At 45.1% G+C, this 15,304-nt stretch overlaps 1 protein-coding gene across 1 annotated transcript in view; it reads right to left on the bottom strand.

Moving 5' to 3' along the window:
* Positions 1 to 205: 205 nt before the first annotated feature.
* Positions 206 to 15,304, bottom strand: part of LOC110493157 (collagen alpha-1(VI) chain) — a 33,033-nt gene continuing 17,934 nt past the window's right edge. The window contains exons 23-33 of the mRNA XM_036975427.1: positions 12,008 to 12,070; positions 11,807 to 11,872; positions 11,590 to 11,625; positions 10,870 to 10,906; positions 3,107 to 3,115; positions 2,437 to 2,570; positions 2,245 to 2,351; positions 1,956 to 2,142; positions 1,591 to 1,762; positions 1,404 to 1,433; positions 206 to 1,235 (exon numbers count right to left, since the gene is read on the bottom strand). Of these exons, the coding sequence (XP_036831322.1) occupies positions 628 to 1,235; positions 1,404 to 1,433; positions 1,591 to 1,762; positions 1,956 to 2,142; positions 2,245 to 2,351; positions 2,437 to 2,570; positions 3,107 to 3,115; positions 10,870 to 10,906; positions 11,590 to 11,625; positions 11,807 to 11,872; positions 12,008 to 12,070 (1,449 nt within the window). The 3' untranslated portion in view covers positions 206 to 627. The remainder of the gene's footprint in view (positions 1,236 to 1,403; positions 1,434 to 1,590; positions 1,763 to 1,955; positions 2,143 to 2,244; positions 2,352 to 2,436; positions 2,571 to 3,106; positions 3,116 to 10,869; positions 10,907 to 11,589; positions 11,626 to 11,806; positions 11,873 to 12,007; positions 12,071 to 15,304) is intronic.

The raw sequence follows: 15,304 nt of genomic DNA, 5'->3' as shown, positions 1-15,304 counted from the left end.
TGGCAAACTATCTCTAATCACTATGTAGAACAGAATAGCAGTATTTTCCAAGTGTGTGTTAGAGCTCCTCTACTCAGCCCTCTTTTCTCAACACTCCCACACTGCCCTCTAGTGCATTTTATTGGCATGTCTGGGTAATTCTTTAACTAAATGGCCCTGCATATATTTGAAAATAATAGATTGTATTGTATTCAGAATTAGCTAGTTAGTTTGTCCAATATTTTATTTGTCAAGACCTCCAGAAAATTTGAGCAAAAGAAAACTGTTCATCTTATCACCAAACTTACAGCGTAACGTTTATTAATCTACCCAAGTGCTTCTTATGACAAACATATTCATTTTATTTCACATGAAAAGCAGGAGGCCCTCAAAGGCATAAGGAAAACACAAAAGTATAAAATGTGCACCATATCTATCTAATTTCTTAATACATGGCACAACAGGACAATTCATAGACAGTTCAGTAGTAGGGAGGTCTTTAGGAGCGTTAGAGGGCTCCAGAGAGCTTTACAGAGCTTCAGAGAGCTTCGGAGAGCCTTAGAGAGCTTTACAGGGCTTCAGAGGGCTTTACAGAGCTTCAGAAAGCTTTAGAGAGCTTTAGAGAACTTCTGAGAGCTTTGGAGAGCTTCAGAGAGCTTTAGAGAGCTTTCTAGCCAGGCTCTGCATGACCACCCGTCTGGCCAGGTCACTGTACAGCGCCACTCGGTGGACACGACTATCCACGACGCGGTAATCAAACCCGTTCGCCTGTCCCGTCACCAGCTGGCACACGCCCGCCTCGTCAAAGCCCTCGCCCACAGTGACGGCCAGCAGCTGTGTGTTCTCTGCCAGAGCGGCGGCGGCGGCTCTGGGGATAGCAGCCCGGGCAGAGGCCACAGACCTGCCGTCTGTGAATACCACCACTTTCCTGGGGACAGCAGAGCGGCCCTCCCTCTGGAGGGTGGAGGTCAGGAAGGCCAGGGCAGCCGGTAAGTCGGTGGCCCCGTCCATGTAGAGCGTAGCTGCTAGCCCCGTTAGCACATCCTCAACACTAGCAGTGAAGGGCACCTCCACTCTCTGCTGCTGCCCATCGCTGTACTGCATGACGGACAGGCGGAGCAGCCCTCCCCGGTCCTGTGACAGCAGCCTGGCGGCCATGTTCTCAACAAACTCTCTGGCTCTGTAGAAGTTGGCCTGGCCCACACTGGAGGAGCCGTCCAACATGAAGACTATGTCTGTAGCTTCCTGGAAGTTGGCTGGAGGAAGAGTAGACTATTTTAGAACAGCAGTTGGGGTTCAGATACATTTACATACATTCCACTAAATCTTTAAATTGCAGTACTAGGCTCAATGCTAAAAAAAATAACGTATTGTAATGTATAGGAAACTGTGACCATAAAAACAAGGGAGAGGAGCAGTCTTACCTGGACAGGTGTAATCAGGACATTTCTTATCTGTAAACACAACCCAGACCTTAGTTGAGAGCATAGGAACATAGCATGTAGCTAGCTCCTGATATTGTAAATTAGGGCTAGCCTGTACATAGACTACCTTAGCAGATGTAGCTAGCTCCAGATATTGTAAATTAGAGCTAGCCTGTACACAGTCTACCTTGGCAGATATAGCCAGTAACATTGTTGAACAAGGAGTCCTCCAGCAGTTGCACGTGGTCTGTAATCTTCAGGTAGAGTCCAGGTGAGGCTGTGCCCAGACAGGTGATCTCCTCCAGCATGGCAGCGTAGGACGCCCGTCTGAAGATGTCACCTATGCCAATGCCCACCACCTGAGGAGCCAAGATGGAGGACATACTGAGGCTTTGCCACAAAATGGCAGACTTGGAGGAGAGAGAGATGGTTCTCTTTATGTCTAATGAAATGAATCCTTGGTCCTGACATCATCTCTTCACCCCCAACCTATACATGTCCTTCAGCCCACTCTCCCCCATCCCATTGCCCAGTCCCATTGACATCCCTCACCCTTATATTGGGCACAGAGCAGAGGGAGGACAGCGGTTTGGCGTCCCGGCGGGTGTCCGACCGTCCGTCTGTCAAGACTATGGCCACCTTTCGGTCCAGCTGGGAGCTGCCGAATGCCTGCCGGGCGAAATCCAGCGCCTCTCCCGTGTACGTACCACCGGCAATCCAGCGCATGTTTCTCACCGAGCTGCAAGTATGGGACATCAAACACAACAGTTAGTCAGTCAGTCAGTCAACTGATATCAGGTAACTGCTGTACTTTGGACTTTTGACTCTTATCTGGTCGGACCTTTTGAGCTGTGCTACTGTGGTGATCTTGGGGTCCTCCATAGATACCAGCTCCTGGGTGCCGTCATGGCTGTACTGAACTACACCCACTCGTGATCCTAGCTCCTTCTGCAAACAGAAACACACACAGAGAAACAACATTTAGTTAAGGCCCCTCTCTCACCCAGGGAAGTCAGGACAAATGTTCACCCACCTTGTCTTTGCTGAACTTGGTAATCTTGTTGATGATTCGAATTATAAACTCTTTTTCCAGGGTGAAGTTCTGCAGCCCAACACTCTCTGAACTGTCCAGTACAAAGAGTAGCTTCACCGGACCACACTCACACACTGTGAATGCCAGTTACATTGTCATTATAATAATATCATGATATATTCTGAGCATCATACACCATATGAATAGTACAGATGAAGGATCTTCATTTGATCACTCTTTTGTTGCTGAAAAATGTCCTGCGCAGCAGGAAATGCAAACTTGTAGTGTGTTCGAGGTTTAAAAAAGCTTCTAAAGTTTGTAATTTACACTTTAGAATGTCAGACTTGATTTGCCCTAATGAAAAATGTATCAACTCCTACAAAAAAATCCCAGTTAACTATAATCCACATAATAATTCACATTCCCTGTTGCTGCAGGATTATTTCCTTGCTGTAGCAAACTGTCTCAAGTTAAGATCGTACATCTCTATATCTATGTGACTATTTACAATACATGCTGTGGATGTAATTTGGTGCCTCTCAGAGTCTCTCACTGGCATACAGAGTGAAATTGAATCTTGAAAATTGAAACTGAAGGTCATGCAAGGATGTAAAATAATGCCATGTGTAACTGTTAAGCGCTAAAACTTTGTATGGGTCCAGGAACTTACCACAGCATGCTACAAGAGAAAAACAAAGACATTACATCAAGATCCACCCTGATTCATATCTTAATCACAGCCCCATCATTTACAGTTTTTTTTTTTTTTACAATCGCTAACATCCTTTTGTCCAATCTGTAGTCACATTTTCAAAACTCTAAACACGATTAGCACAACATCTGTCTGTTGTGGACCATACCAATAACACAATTCATGTTGTTTTCACAGAATATTCAGTCAATTAACACGTTTCTAAAATGCTTACACTTTCTTTACATACAAGCTTACCCAATACCATAATGAGGGATCTTTCTTGTCTTATTTATAAATGCTTGCACACAGTATGCCAGAAATTAACGTCATTTATGTAGACGAGGCAGGGTTTAACCTGGGAAAAAAGTGGGGAAGAAAGGTCATCGGGAAAAGGGCCACCGTTGATGTCCCGGGTCAGAGAGGAGCAAATATCACAATGTGTCCTGCAATCTCTCTGGTTCGGTCCTGCAGAAATGCCATATTGGTCCCTACAACACTGAGCTCCTTCTGTTTTTAGATGACCTCCACAAACAACTGGTGCCAGAAGCAGAAAGGGAACAGGAGGGAGGAAACACTGAGCAATTATTTTCTGCCTGGAGGTGGAAAGTGTATGATCAATGGCCACATGACCGTGATCTTGCAGAGTTACTCCACCTCAAGAATTGCATTTGGTGAACGGCTCGGAACACACATACTCATTCAAGCAAATGAGAAATAAGTGCACTCAGGCTATCCGGAAGGCCAACGTTAGTTACTTTAAGGAGCAGTTCTCTCTCTGTGGGTCTAGCCCCAAGAAGTTCTGGAAAACGGTTAAAGACCTGGAGAATAAACCCTCCTCCTCACAGCTGCCCATGTTCCTTAAAGTTGATGATATGGTTGTTACTGACAAGAAGCACATGGCTGAGCTCTTTAATCACCACTTCGTTAGGTCGGGATTCATATTTGACTCAGCCACGCCTCCTTGCCCGTCCAACATTTCCTCATCTCCCACCCCTTCTAATGTGGCTATCCCCGATGCTTCTCCCTCTTTTTCCTCTGCCCTGCAACAAAGTTTCTCCCTGCAGGCAGTCACTGAGTCAAAGGTGCTAAAGAAGCTCCTGAAACTTGACCTAAAAAAAACACCTACAGTGCCTTGCGAAAGTATTCGGCCCCCTTGAACTTTGCAACCTTTTGCCACATTTCAGGCTTCAAAAATAAACAAGTGGGACACAATCATGAAGTGGAACGACATTTATTGGATATTTCAAACTTTTTTAACAAATCAAAAACTGAAAAATTGGGCGTGCAAAATTATTCAGCCCCCTTAAGTTAATACTTTGTAGCGCCACCTTTTGCTGCGATTACAGCTGTAAGTCGCTTGGGGTATGTCTCTATCACATCGAGAGACTGACATTTTTCCCATTCCTCCTTGCAAAACAGCTCGAGCTCAGTGAGGTTGGATGGAGAGCATTTGTGAACAGCAGTTTTCAGTTCTTTCCACAGATACTCGATTGGATTCAGGTCTGGACTTTGACTTGGCCATTCTAACACCTGGATATGTTTATTTTTGAACCATTCCATTGTAGATTTTGCTTTATGTTTTGGATCATTGTCTTGTTGGAAGACAAATCTCCGTCCCAGTCTCAGGTCTTTTGCAGACTCCATCAGGTTTTCTTCCAGAATGGTCCTGTATTTGGCTCCATCCATCTTCCAATCAATTTTAACCATCTTCCCTGTCCCTGCTGAAGAAAAGCAGGCCCAAACCATGATGCTGCCACCACCATGTTTGACAGTGGTGATGGTGTGTTCAGGGTGATGAGCTGTGTTGCTTTTACGCCAAACATAACATTTTGCATTGTTGCCAAAAAGTTCAATTTTGGTTTCATCTGACCAGAGCACCTTCTTCCACATGTTTGGTGTGTCTCCCAGGTGGCTTGTGGCAAACTTTAAACAACACTTTTTATGGATATCTTTAAGAAATGGCTTTCTTCTTGCCACTCTTCCATAAAGGCCAGATTTGTGCAATATACGACTGATTGTTGTCCTATGGACAGAGTCTCCCACCTCAGCTGTAGATCTCTGCAGTTCATCCAGAGTGATCATGGGCCTCTTGGCTGCATCTCTGATCAGTCTTCTCCTTGTATGAGCTGAAAGTTTAGAGGGACGGCCAGGTCTTGGTAGATTTGCAGTGGTCTGATACTCCTTCCATTTCAATATTATCGCTTGCACAGTGCTCATTGGGATGTTTAAAGCTTGGGAAATCTTTTTGTATCCAAATCCGGCTTTAAACTTCTTCACAACAGTATCTCGGACCTGCCTGGTGTGTTCCTTGTTCTTCATGATGCTCTCTGAGCTTTTAACGGAACTCTGAGACTATCACAGTGCAGGTGCATTTATACGGAGACTTGATTACACACAGGTGGATTGTATTTATCATCATTAGTCATTTAGGTCAACATTGGATCATTCAGAGATCCCCACTGAACTTCTGGAGAGAGTTTGCTGCACTGAAAGTAAAGGGGCTGAATCATTTTGCACGCCCAATTTTTCAGTTTTTGATTTGTTAAAAAAGTTTGAAATATCCAATAAATGTTGTTCCACTTCATGATTGTGTCCCACTTGTTGTTGATTCTTCACAAAAAAATACAGTTTTATATCTTTATGTTTGAAGCCTGAAATGTGGCAAAAGGTCGCAAAGTTCAAGGGGGCCGAATACTTTCGCAAGGCACTGTAGGTCAGATGGTTTAGACCCTTTCTTATTTAAGGTTGCTACCCCTATCATCGCCAAGCCTATCTCCAACCTTTTTAACCTTTCTGGGGAGGATCCCCTTGCTTGGAAGGCAGCCATGGTTTGTTCTTTATTTAAAGGGGGAGATCAAGCTGATCCTAACTGTTATAGGCATTTTTCTATTTTGCCCTGTTTATCAAAAGTGTTGGAAAAACTTGTCAATAATCAACTGACTGACTTTCTTGATGTCTATATTATTCTCTATGGTATGCAATCTGGTTTCTGCTCAGGTTATGGATGTATCACTGTAACATTAAAGGTCCTCAATGATGCCACCATTGCCCTTGATTCTAAGCAATGTTGTAATGCTATTTTTATTGACTTGGCCAAAGCTTTGATATGGTAGACCATTCCATTCTTGGGAGTATTGGTGTCTCTGTGGGGTCTTTGGCCTGGTTTACTAACTATCTCTCTCAAAGAGTGCAGTGTATAAAGTCAGAAAATCTGCTGTCTCAGCCACTGTGTCACCAAGGAAGTACCCCAAGGCTCAATCCTAGGCCCCACGCTCTTCTCAATTTACATCAACAACATAGCTCAGGCAGTAGGAAGCTCTCTCATCCATTTATATGCAGATGATATAGTCTTATACTCAGCTGGCCCCTCCCCAGATTTGGTGTTAAATGCTCTACAACAAAGCTTTCTTAGTGTCCAACAAGATTTCTCCAACATTAACCTGGTTCTGAACACCTCCAAACAAAGATAATGTGGTTTGGTAAGAAGAATGCCCGTCTCCCCACAGGTGTGATTACTACCTCTGAGGGTTTAGAGCTTGAGGTAGTTACCTCATACAAGTACTTGGGAGTATGGCTAGACGGTACATTGTCCTTCTCTCAGCACATATCAAAGCTGCAGACTAAAGTTCAATCTAGACTTGGTTTCCTCTATCGTAATCACTCATCTTTCACCCAAACTAACCCTGACTCAGATGACCATCCTACCCATGCTAGATTACGGAGACATCATTTATAGATCGGCAGGTAAGGGTGCTCTCGAGTGGCTAGATGTGCTTTACCATTCGGCCATCAGATTTGCCACCAATGCTCCTTATAGGACACATCACTGCACTCTATACTCCTCTGTAAACTGGTCATCTCTGTATACCCGTCGCAAGACCCACTGGTTGATGCTTGTTCATAAAACCCTCTTGGGCCTCACTCCCCCCTATCTGAGATATATACTGCAGCCCTCATCCTCCACATACAACCCCCGTTCTGACAGTCACATTAAGTTAAAGGTCCCCAAAGCACACACATCCCTGGGTCCCTCGTCTTTTCAGTTCGCTGCAACTAGCGACTGGAACGAGCTGCAACAAACACTCAAACGGGACAGTATCTTCATTCAAAGACTCAATCATGAACAATCTTACTGACAGTTTGTGGCTGCTTTGCGTGATGTATTGTTGTCTCTACCTCCTTGCCCTTTGTGCTGTTGTCTGTGCCCAATAACATTTTTGTTGCTGCCTTGCTATGTTGTTGTCTTAGGGCACTCTTTATGTAGTGTTGTCTCGTCGTGATGTGTTTTTTTAATCCCAGCCCCCGTCCCCGCAGGAGGCCTTTTGCCTTTTGGTTGGCCGTCATTGTAAATAATAATTTGTTCTTAACTGACTTGCCTAGTTAAATAAAGGTTAAATAAAAATATTACAAATTGAAGTGACCAAATGTCCCTCCTGGATGCAATGGATGCTGGCTGCAGAGACTTCTCAGCTGAAGACTGCCAGGGGTGGATGAAGCATGACAAGCGTTTCTATCCAAGGTACAGAGACTTCTCAGCTGAAGACTGCCAGGGGTGGATAAGGCAGGCCAAGCGTTACTATCCAAGGTACAGAGACTTCTCAGCTGAAGACTGCCAGGGGTGGATAAGGCAGGCCAAGCGTTACTATCCAAGGTACAGAGACTTCTCAGCTGAAGACTGCCAGGGGTGGATAAGGCAGGCCAAGCGTTACTATCCAAGGTGCATAGCGAGAGATGACATAAGATGTGATGTGGACGAGAACATGTGTCTAAATGCTGAAGATGGTATAGATTAGAACAGGACGGGGCATTTTACTGGTTTTACCTTCTGTGTCTTTTTTACTGTAATTGTGTTTTATTTTAACACATTTGGAACCAAAGGCCATGTATGTTGGATGTGTTGTTGAACCAAAGGCCATGTATGTTGGAGGTGTTGTTGAACCAAAGGCCATGTATGTTGGATGTGTTGTTGAACCAAAGGCCATGTATGTTGGATGTGTTGTTGAACCAAAGGCCATGTATGTTGGATGTGATGTTGAACCAAAGGCCATGTATGTTGGAGGTGTTGTTGAACCAAAGGCCATGTATGTTGGATGTGTTGTTGAACCAAAGGCCATGTATGTTGGATGTGTTATTGAACCAAAGGCCATGTATGTTGGATGTGATGTTGAACCAAAGGCCATGTATGTTGGAGGTGTTGTTGAACCAAAGGCCATGTATGTTGGATGTGTTGTTGAACCAAAGGCCATGTATGTTGGATGTGTTGTTGAACCAAAGGCCATGTATGTTGGATGTGTTGTTGAACCAAAGGCCATGTATGTTGGATGTGTTGTTGAACCAAAGGTCATGTATGTTGGAGGTGTTGTTGAACCAAAGGCCATGTATGTTGGAGGTGTTGTTGAACCAAAGGCCATGTATGTTGGAGGTGTTGTTGAACCAAAGGCCATGTATGTTGGAGGTGTTGTTGAACCAAAGGCCATGCATGTTGGAGGTGTTGTTGAACCAAAGGCCATGTATGTTGGATGTGTTGTTGAACCAAAGGTCATGTATGTTGGATGTGTTGTTGAACCAAAGGCCATGTATGTTGGATGTGTTGTTGAACCAAAGGCCATGTATGTTGGATGTGTTGTTGAACCAAAGGCCATGTATGTTGGAGGTGTTGTTGAACCAAAGGCCATGTATGTTGGATGTGTTGTTGAACCAAAGGCCATGTATGTTGGATGTGTTGTTGAACCAAAGGCCATGTGTGTTGGAGGTGTTGTTGAACCAAAGGCCATGTATGTTGGATGTGATGTTGAACCAAAGGCCATGTATGTTGGATGTGTTGTTGAACCAAAGGCCATGTATGTTGGATGTGTTGTTGAACCAAAGGCCATGTATGTTGGATGTGTTGTTGAACCAAAGGCCATGTATGTTGGATGTGTTGTTGATCACTGGCAGTAATTTCATGTTGCTAATAAAGCTTTTAATGCAGCAATTCTGTCACTTACTATTTTTTTCTACTTTACATTCTATGAAGTAAAGATAACTCATTCACTTTTAGATAGTATGTTGCCAAAAATGCACACAATCGACACTCAACCAAAAAATGTAGAGTGGTTTACAATAAGAGGAAACTGAATGATAAAAACAATGGATATCATATTGTCTAATGTCTGCAGGTAGAACTGAAACATGAAAAGTAATACAGTTTTTGTAATGCCATTAACTGTTAGTATTTTGAAAGTCATTGTGTTATGATAGACTATACGTTCCTCTTGGATAGAAAACATGTGTTTTGACAGAATGATTAGATACTGTATTGAGTCGGGTTTGCCGTGCTTTGATAGAGTTAGTGTATGTACAGTAGAGAAAGGTTTTTTAGGTTTTGAAATGTAGAGTTGGTATTTAATGTTTGTATTTGTATTTTGGTTTGAGCAGAAAATGTACTATTTGGCTAATTGTGTGATGTAGGGGTGTTGCTGTCTTAAGAGTTAATCATCTTAAGTATAAGTAAACGCTTGTTAGCAATTGTATTTTTTTTTTAAACACACATTCCAAACATACACAACCAACACTGAACTACAGAGTTCTTATAACATTACATCCACAGCTGCCGCCACAATTCGTGTGTCCCTGAATCTGTGTGTGTGCCTGCATATGTGTGTGTAAGTGAGTGTGTTCGAGTGTGCGTGCCTGCCTGCCTGCGCGTGTGTGTTTAAGTGATTGCATATGTGTGTGTAAGTGAGTGTGTTAGAGTGTGTGTGCGTGCCTGCGTGTGTGTGTTTAAGTGATTGCGTGTGTGTGTGTAAGTGAGTGTGTTCGAGTGTGTGTGCGCTCCTGCCTGCCTTTGTGTGTGTGTTTAAGTGATTGCGTGTGTGTGTTTAAGTGATTGCATTTGTGTGAGTAAGTGAGTGTGTTCGTGTGTGTGTGCGTGCCTTCCTGCCTGCATGTGTGTGTTTAAGTGATTGCGTGTGTGTGTTTAAGTGATTGCATATGTGTATGTAGGTGAGTGTGTTCGAGTGTGTGTGTGTGCCTTCCTGCCTGCGTGTGTGTGTTTAAGTGATTGCCTGTGTGTGTGTAGGTGAGTGTGTTCGAGAGTGTGTGTGTGCCTTCCTGCGTGTGTGTGTTTAAGTGATTGCGTGTGTGTGTGTAGGTGAGTGTGTTCGAGAGTGTGTGTGTGTGTGCCTTCCTGCCTGCGTGTGTGTGTTTAAGTGATTGCCTGTGTGTGTGTAGGTGAGTGTGTTCGAGTGTGTGTGTGTGCCTTCCTGCCTGCGTGTGTGTGTTTAAGTGATTGCCTGTGTGTGTGTAGGTGAGTGTGTTCGAGAGTGTGTGTGTGCCTTCCTGCCTGCGTGTGTGTGTTTAAGTGATTGCCTGTGTGTTTGTAGGTGAGTGTGTTCGAGAGTGTGTGTGTGCCTTCCTGCCTGCGTGTGTGTGTTTAAGTGATTGCGTGTGTGTCCGTTTGCATCTCTTTCACAAAGTTTGTCCCAAACTCAACCCAGGATAAATTATGCTTCAAATGAACTGTTTAGCTAGGAAGATAAACTGTGTATTAGTCATCTTTAAAGGAGACATGTTTAGATGACTAGTGCAGGGTACATTTCTAACAGTAGAGGTTGGGACTGTGTTCAGGCTCACTGATACGTCTTCTAAATCTATGTTGAGTAAACTTATGTTTCACTAAAGGAACATGTTCGGCACAGCACAATGTTCATCTGGAAAATAACCAGTATGACTGAATTTTGAGCACTCGATATACTTACAGCAGAGTTTCTGAATGACCTCCAGGATCTCACATTCCTGAGACAGGAAGATAAATGCATTACAGGGAGATTTAGGAGAATCTTGTGACTGTCTATATATATATATATATATATATATATATATATATATATATATATATATATATATGTGTGTGTGTGTGTGTGTGTGTGTGTGTGTGTGTGTGTGCGTGCGTGCGTGCGTGCGTACATGTGTGTGTGTGCGTGCGTGCGTACGTACATGCGTGTGCGTGTGTGTGCGTGCGTGCGTGCATGCGTGCATGTGTGTGTGTGTGTGCGTGCATACGTACGTACGTGTGTGTGTGTGTGTGTGTGTGTGTGCATACGTACGTACGTACATGTGTGTGTGTGCGTGCATACATGTGTGTGTGTGTCTGTGACTGTTATGTACGGGAGTGAAATATACACAGTTGTCATTCTGTGTAACCAGTGTTGACTGCTGACCTGTTTGACACAAATCACGATGACAAAGTTTAATACACTGTGACTGAGGAACAGAGGTCACTTTTTTACCTCTGACCAACCTCATCAAACCAGCCCACCCTACACTCGCCCATCCCTACGAGCTCCAAGTCCCAACCCAATCCAAGTCTCAACTCTTATTCCTGCACTCCCCCATTACACACACAGTGATGAAAAGTGTGTTGGACTTTGGCTCCTTCCCATCACCCACAATTGCTCCATTATTTAAGAGTTACTCACGTCTGCCCCAGGATTGCCCACTGGGCCTGGTGATCCCTGTAGGGAAGGACATGAAGCCATGAGTCAGATAGCAGATTTTCGTTGGTACTTAGTAGGTACTACTTAACATATTCATACAGCATAGGTCATGATAAAAGTCGAAAAATATGTTAACTATGTATTCAGAGCTGTGGTTCTGTAATATTTACTGTGAACTCAATGTTGTTGTGGAACTTACATTCTCTCCTGTGAGACCAGGGTATCCTTTTGGCCCCTGGGGTCCTCCCCGACCTGGCTGGTCGTTCTGTGGAATCAATAAGGAAGGAGTATGAATGAGCAAACAGGTATTAGCTATGCTAGGCTAGGCAACTTATACCATACGGAGATGGCAGAGGTGGCAGTGGACAGTGCTGAACTCTTTAATCTAAGGTCAACTTACATCATCACCGCGATCACCTGGCAGGCCGACATCACCCTTCAGCCCTGTGAATCCCCTGATGCCCTATGAGAGAGAGAGAGAGAGAGAGAGAGAGAGAGAGAGAGAGAGAGAGAGATAGAGAGAGAGAGATAGAGACAGAGAGACAGATAGACAGAGACGGTTAGTGGCTTGTGCTTCTAGTTCCGACCGTGCGGTAATATCTAACAAGTAATCCAACAATTTCACAATAACTACCTTATACACACAAGTGTAAGGGAATGAATAAGAATGTCATATAAATATGGATGGGCGATGGCCAAACGGCATAGGCAAGATGCAGTAGATGGAATAGAGTACAGTATATACATTTGAGATGAGTAATGTAGGGTATGTAAACATTATATAAAGTGGCATTGTTTAAAGTGACTAGTGATACATTTATTACATCCAATTTTTAATTATTAAAGTGGCTATAGATTTGAGTCAGTATGTTGGCAGCAGCCACGCTGTTGCGCCTTCTTCACCACGCTGTCTGTGTGGGTGGACCAATTCAGTTTGTCTGTGATGTGTACGCCAAGGAACTTAAAACTTTCCACCTTCTCCACTACTGTCCCGTCGATGTGGATAGGGGGGTGCTCCCTCTGCTGTTTCCTAAAGTCCACAATCATCTCCTTTGTTTTGTGGACGTTGAGTGTGAGGTTATTTTCCTGACACCACAATCCGAGGGCCCTCACCTCCTCCCTGTAGGCCGTCTCATCGTTGTTGATAATCAAGCCTACCACTGTCGTCTGCAAACTTGATGATTGAGTCAGAGGTGTGTATGGCCACGCAGTCATGGGTGAACAGGGAGTACAGGAGAGGGCTGAGAACGCACCTTTGTGGTTACCAAGTGTTGAGGATCAGCGGGGTGGAGATGTTGTTTCCTACCCTAACCCCTGGGGGAGGCCCGTCAGAAAGTCCAGGACCCAGTTGCACAGGGCGGGGTCGAGACCCTGGGTGAACAGCATTCTTACATAGGTATTCCTCTTGTCCAGATGGGTTAGGGCAGTGTGCAGTGTGATTGCGTCGTCTGTGGATCTATTTGGGGTGGTAAGCAAATTGGACTGGGTCTAGGGTGTCAGGTAGGGTGGAGGTGATATGATTCTTGACTAGTCTCTCAAAGCACTTCATGATGACGGAAGTGAGTGCTACGGGGCGATAGTAATTTAGCTCAGTTACCTTCACTTTCTTGGGAACAGGAATAATGGTGGCCCTCTTGAAGCATATGGGAACAGCAGACTGGGATAAGGATTGATTGAATATGTCCGTAAACACACCAGCCAGCTGGTCTGCGCATGCTCTGAGGACACGGCTAGGGATGCCATCTGGGCCAGCAGCCTTGCAGGGGTTAACACGTTTAAATGCTTTACTCACATTGGCTGCGGTGAAGGAGAGCAATCAGGTATTGGTAGCGGGCCTTGTCAGTGGCACTGTATTTTCCTCAAAGCGAGCAAAGAAGTTGTTTAGTTTGTCTGGGAGCAAGACGTCGGTGTCCGGGGCTGGTTTTCTTTTTGTCATCCATGATTGACTGTAGACCCTGCCACATATGTCTCATGTCTAAGCCATTGAATTGCGACTCCACTTTGTCTCTATACTGGCGCTTAGCTTGTTTGATTGCCTTGCGGAGGGAATAGCTACACTGTTTGTATTTGGTCATGTTTCCGGTCGCCTTGCCATGATTAAAAGCAGTGGTTTGCGCTTTCAGTTTTGCGTGAATGCTGCCATCAATCCACGGTTTCTGGTTGGGGAAGGTTTTAATAGTCACCGTGGGTACATCATCACCGATGCACTTGCTAATAAACTCGCTCAACGAATCAGCGTATACATCAATGTTGTTGTCTGAGGCTATCCGGAACATAACCCAATCCACATAATAAAAGCAATCTTGAAGCATGGAATCAGATTTCGTCGGACCAGCGTTGAACAGACCTGAGCATGGGCGTTTCCTTTTTTAGTTTATAGGCTGGGAGCAACAAAATTGAGTCGTGGTCAGATTTGCCGAAAGGTCCTCTCAGACCAGGGTATCCAGACAGAACATTAAACCTGCAGGTCCTCTCAGACCAGGGTATACATACATACATACATACAGACAGACAGACAGACAGACAGACAGACAGACAGACAGACAGACAGACAGACAGACAGACAGACAGACACCTTTAAACCTGCATGTCACACCCTGACCATAGTTTGCTTTGTATGTTTCTATGTTTTGGTTGGTCAGGGTGTGATCTGAGTGGGCATTGTATGTTACATGTCTAGTTTGTCTATTTCTATGTTTGGCCTGATATGGTTCTCAATCAGAGGCAGGTGTTAGTCATTGTCTCTGATTGGGAACCATATTTAGGTAGCCTGTTTGGTGTTGGGTTTTTGTGGGTGATTGTTCCTGTCTCTGTGTTTGCACCAGATAGGGCTGTTTTAGGTTTTTTCACATTTCTTGTTTTGTTAGTTTATTCATGTATAGTGTCTATATTAAAGAACCATGAATAACCACCACACTGCGTTTTGGTCCGCCTCTCCTTCACCTCAAGAAAACCGTTACAGAATCACCCACCACAACAGGACCAAGCGGCGTGGTGACAGGCAGCGGCAGCAGGAGCTACGAAGTCTAGAGTATACGACTTGGGAGGAAATAGACAGGTGGGCGGTCGACCCAGGGAGAGTGCCGGAGCCCGCCTGGGATTCGCTGGAGCAGTGCGAAGAGGGGTATAGGAGAATGGAGTTGGAGAGACAAGCACGGCGGCGCGGATGGAAGCCCGAGAGTCAGCCCCAAAAATGTCTTGGGGGGGGGGGGGGGGGGGGGCAAAGGGAGAGTGTGGCAGAGTCAGGAGTCAGACCTGAGCCAACTCTCCCTGTTTATCCTGAGGAGCCAAGGAGGAGCTCAGAACCAGAGCTGGTGTTGGAGGTGAGCGAAGCAGAGACTGTGAAGGAGTTAATGGGGAAATTGGAGGAGAGAGATATGAGGGAGTTGCTGGTTTGGTGCATGAGGCACGACATTCGCCCGACGGAGCGTGTCAGGGATTTAATGGCACCTGGGTCAGCTCTCCATACTCATCCTGAGGTGCGTGCTAGTTGTCTGGTGAAGACTGTGCCAGCCTCACGCACCAGGCCTCCTGTGCATCTCCCTTGCACGTCCTGTGCCATCTCAGCACTACAGTGCTCCTAGCAGTGCTAACCGTGGCGGTGCCTGACCAGCACCACGCCCGTGTTATGCGGTGGTTCGCACGGTGTCCCCAGTACACGTGCTTAGCCCGGTGCGCTACATCCCAGCTTCCCACA

Source organism: Oncorhynchus mykiss, chromosome 3, assembly GCF_013265735.2.
Source record: "Oncorhynchus mykiss isolate Arlee chromosome 3, USDA_OmykA_1.1, whole genome shotgun sequence".
Lineage (NCBI taxonomy): Eukaryota > Metazoa > Chordata > Actinopteri > Salmoniformes > Salmonidae > Oncorhynchus > Oncorhynchus mykiss.
Note: the sequence above shows the minus strand (reverse complement) of the source record. Positions and strands in the feature narration are given on the sequence as shown.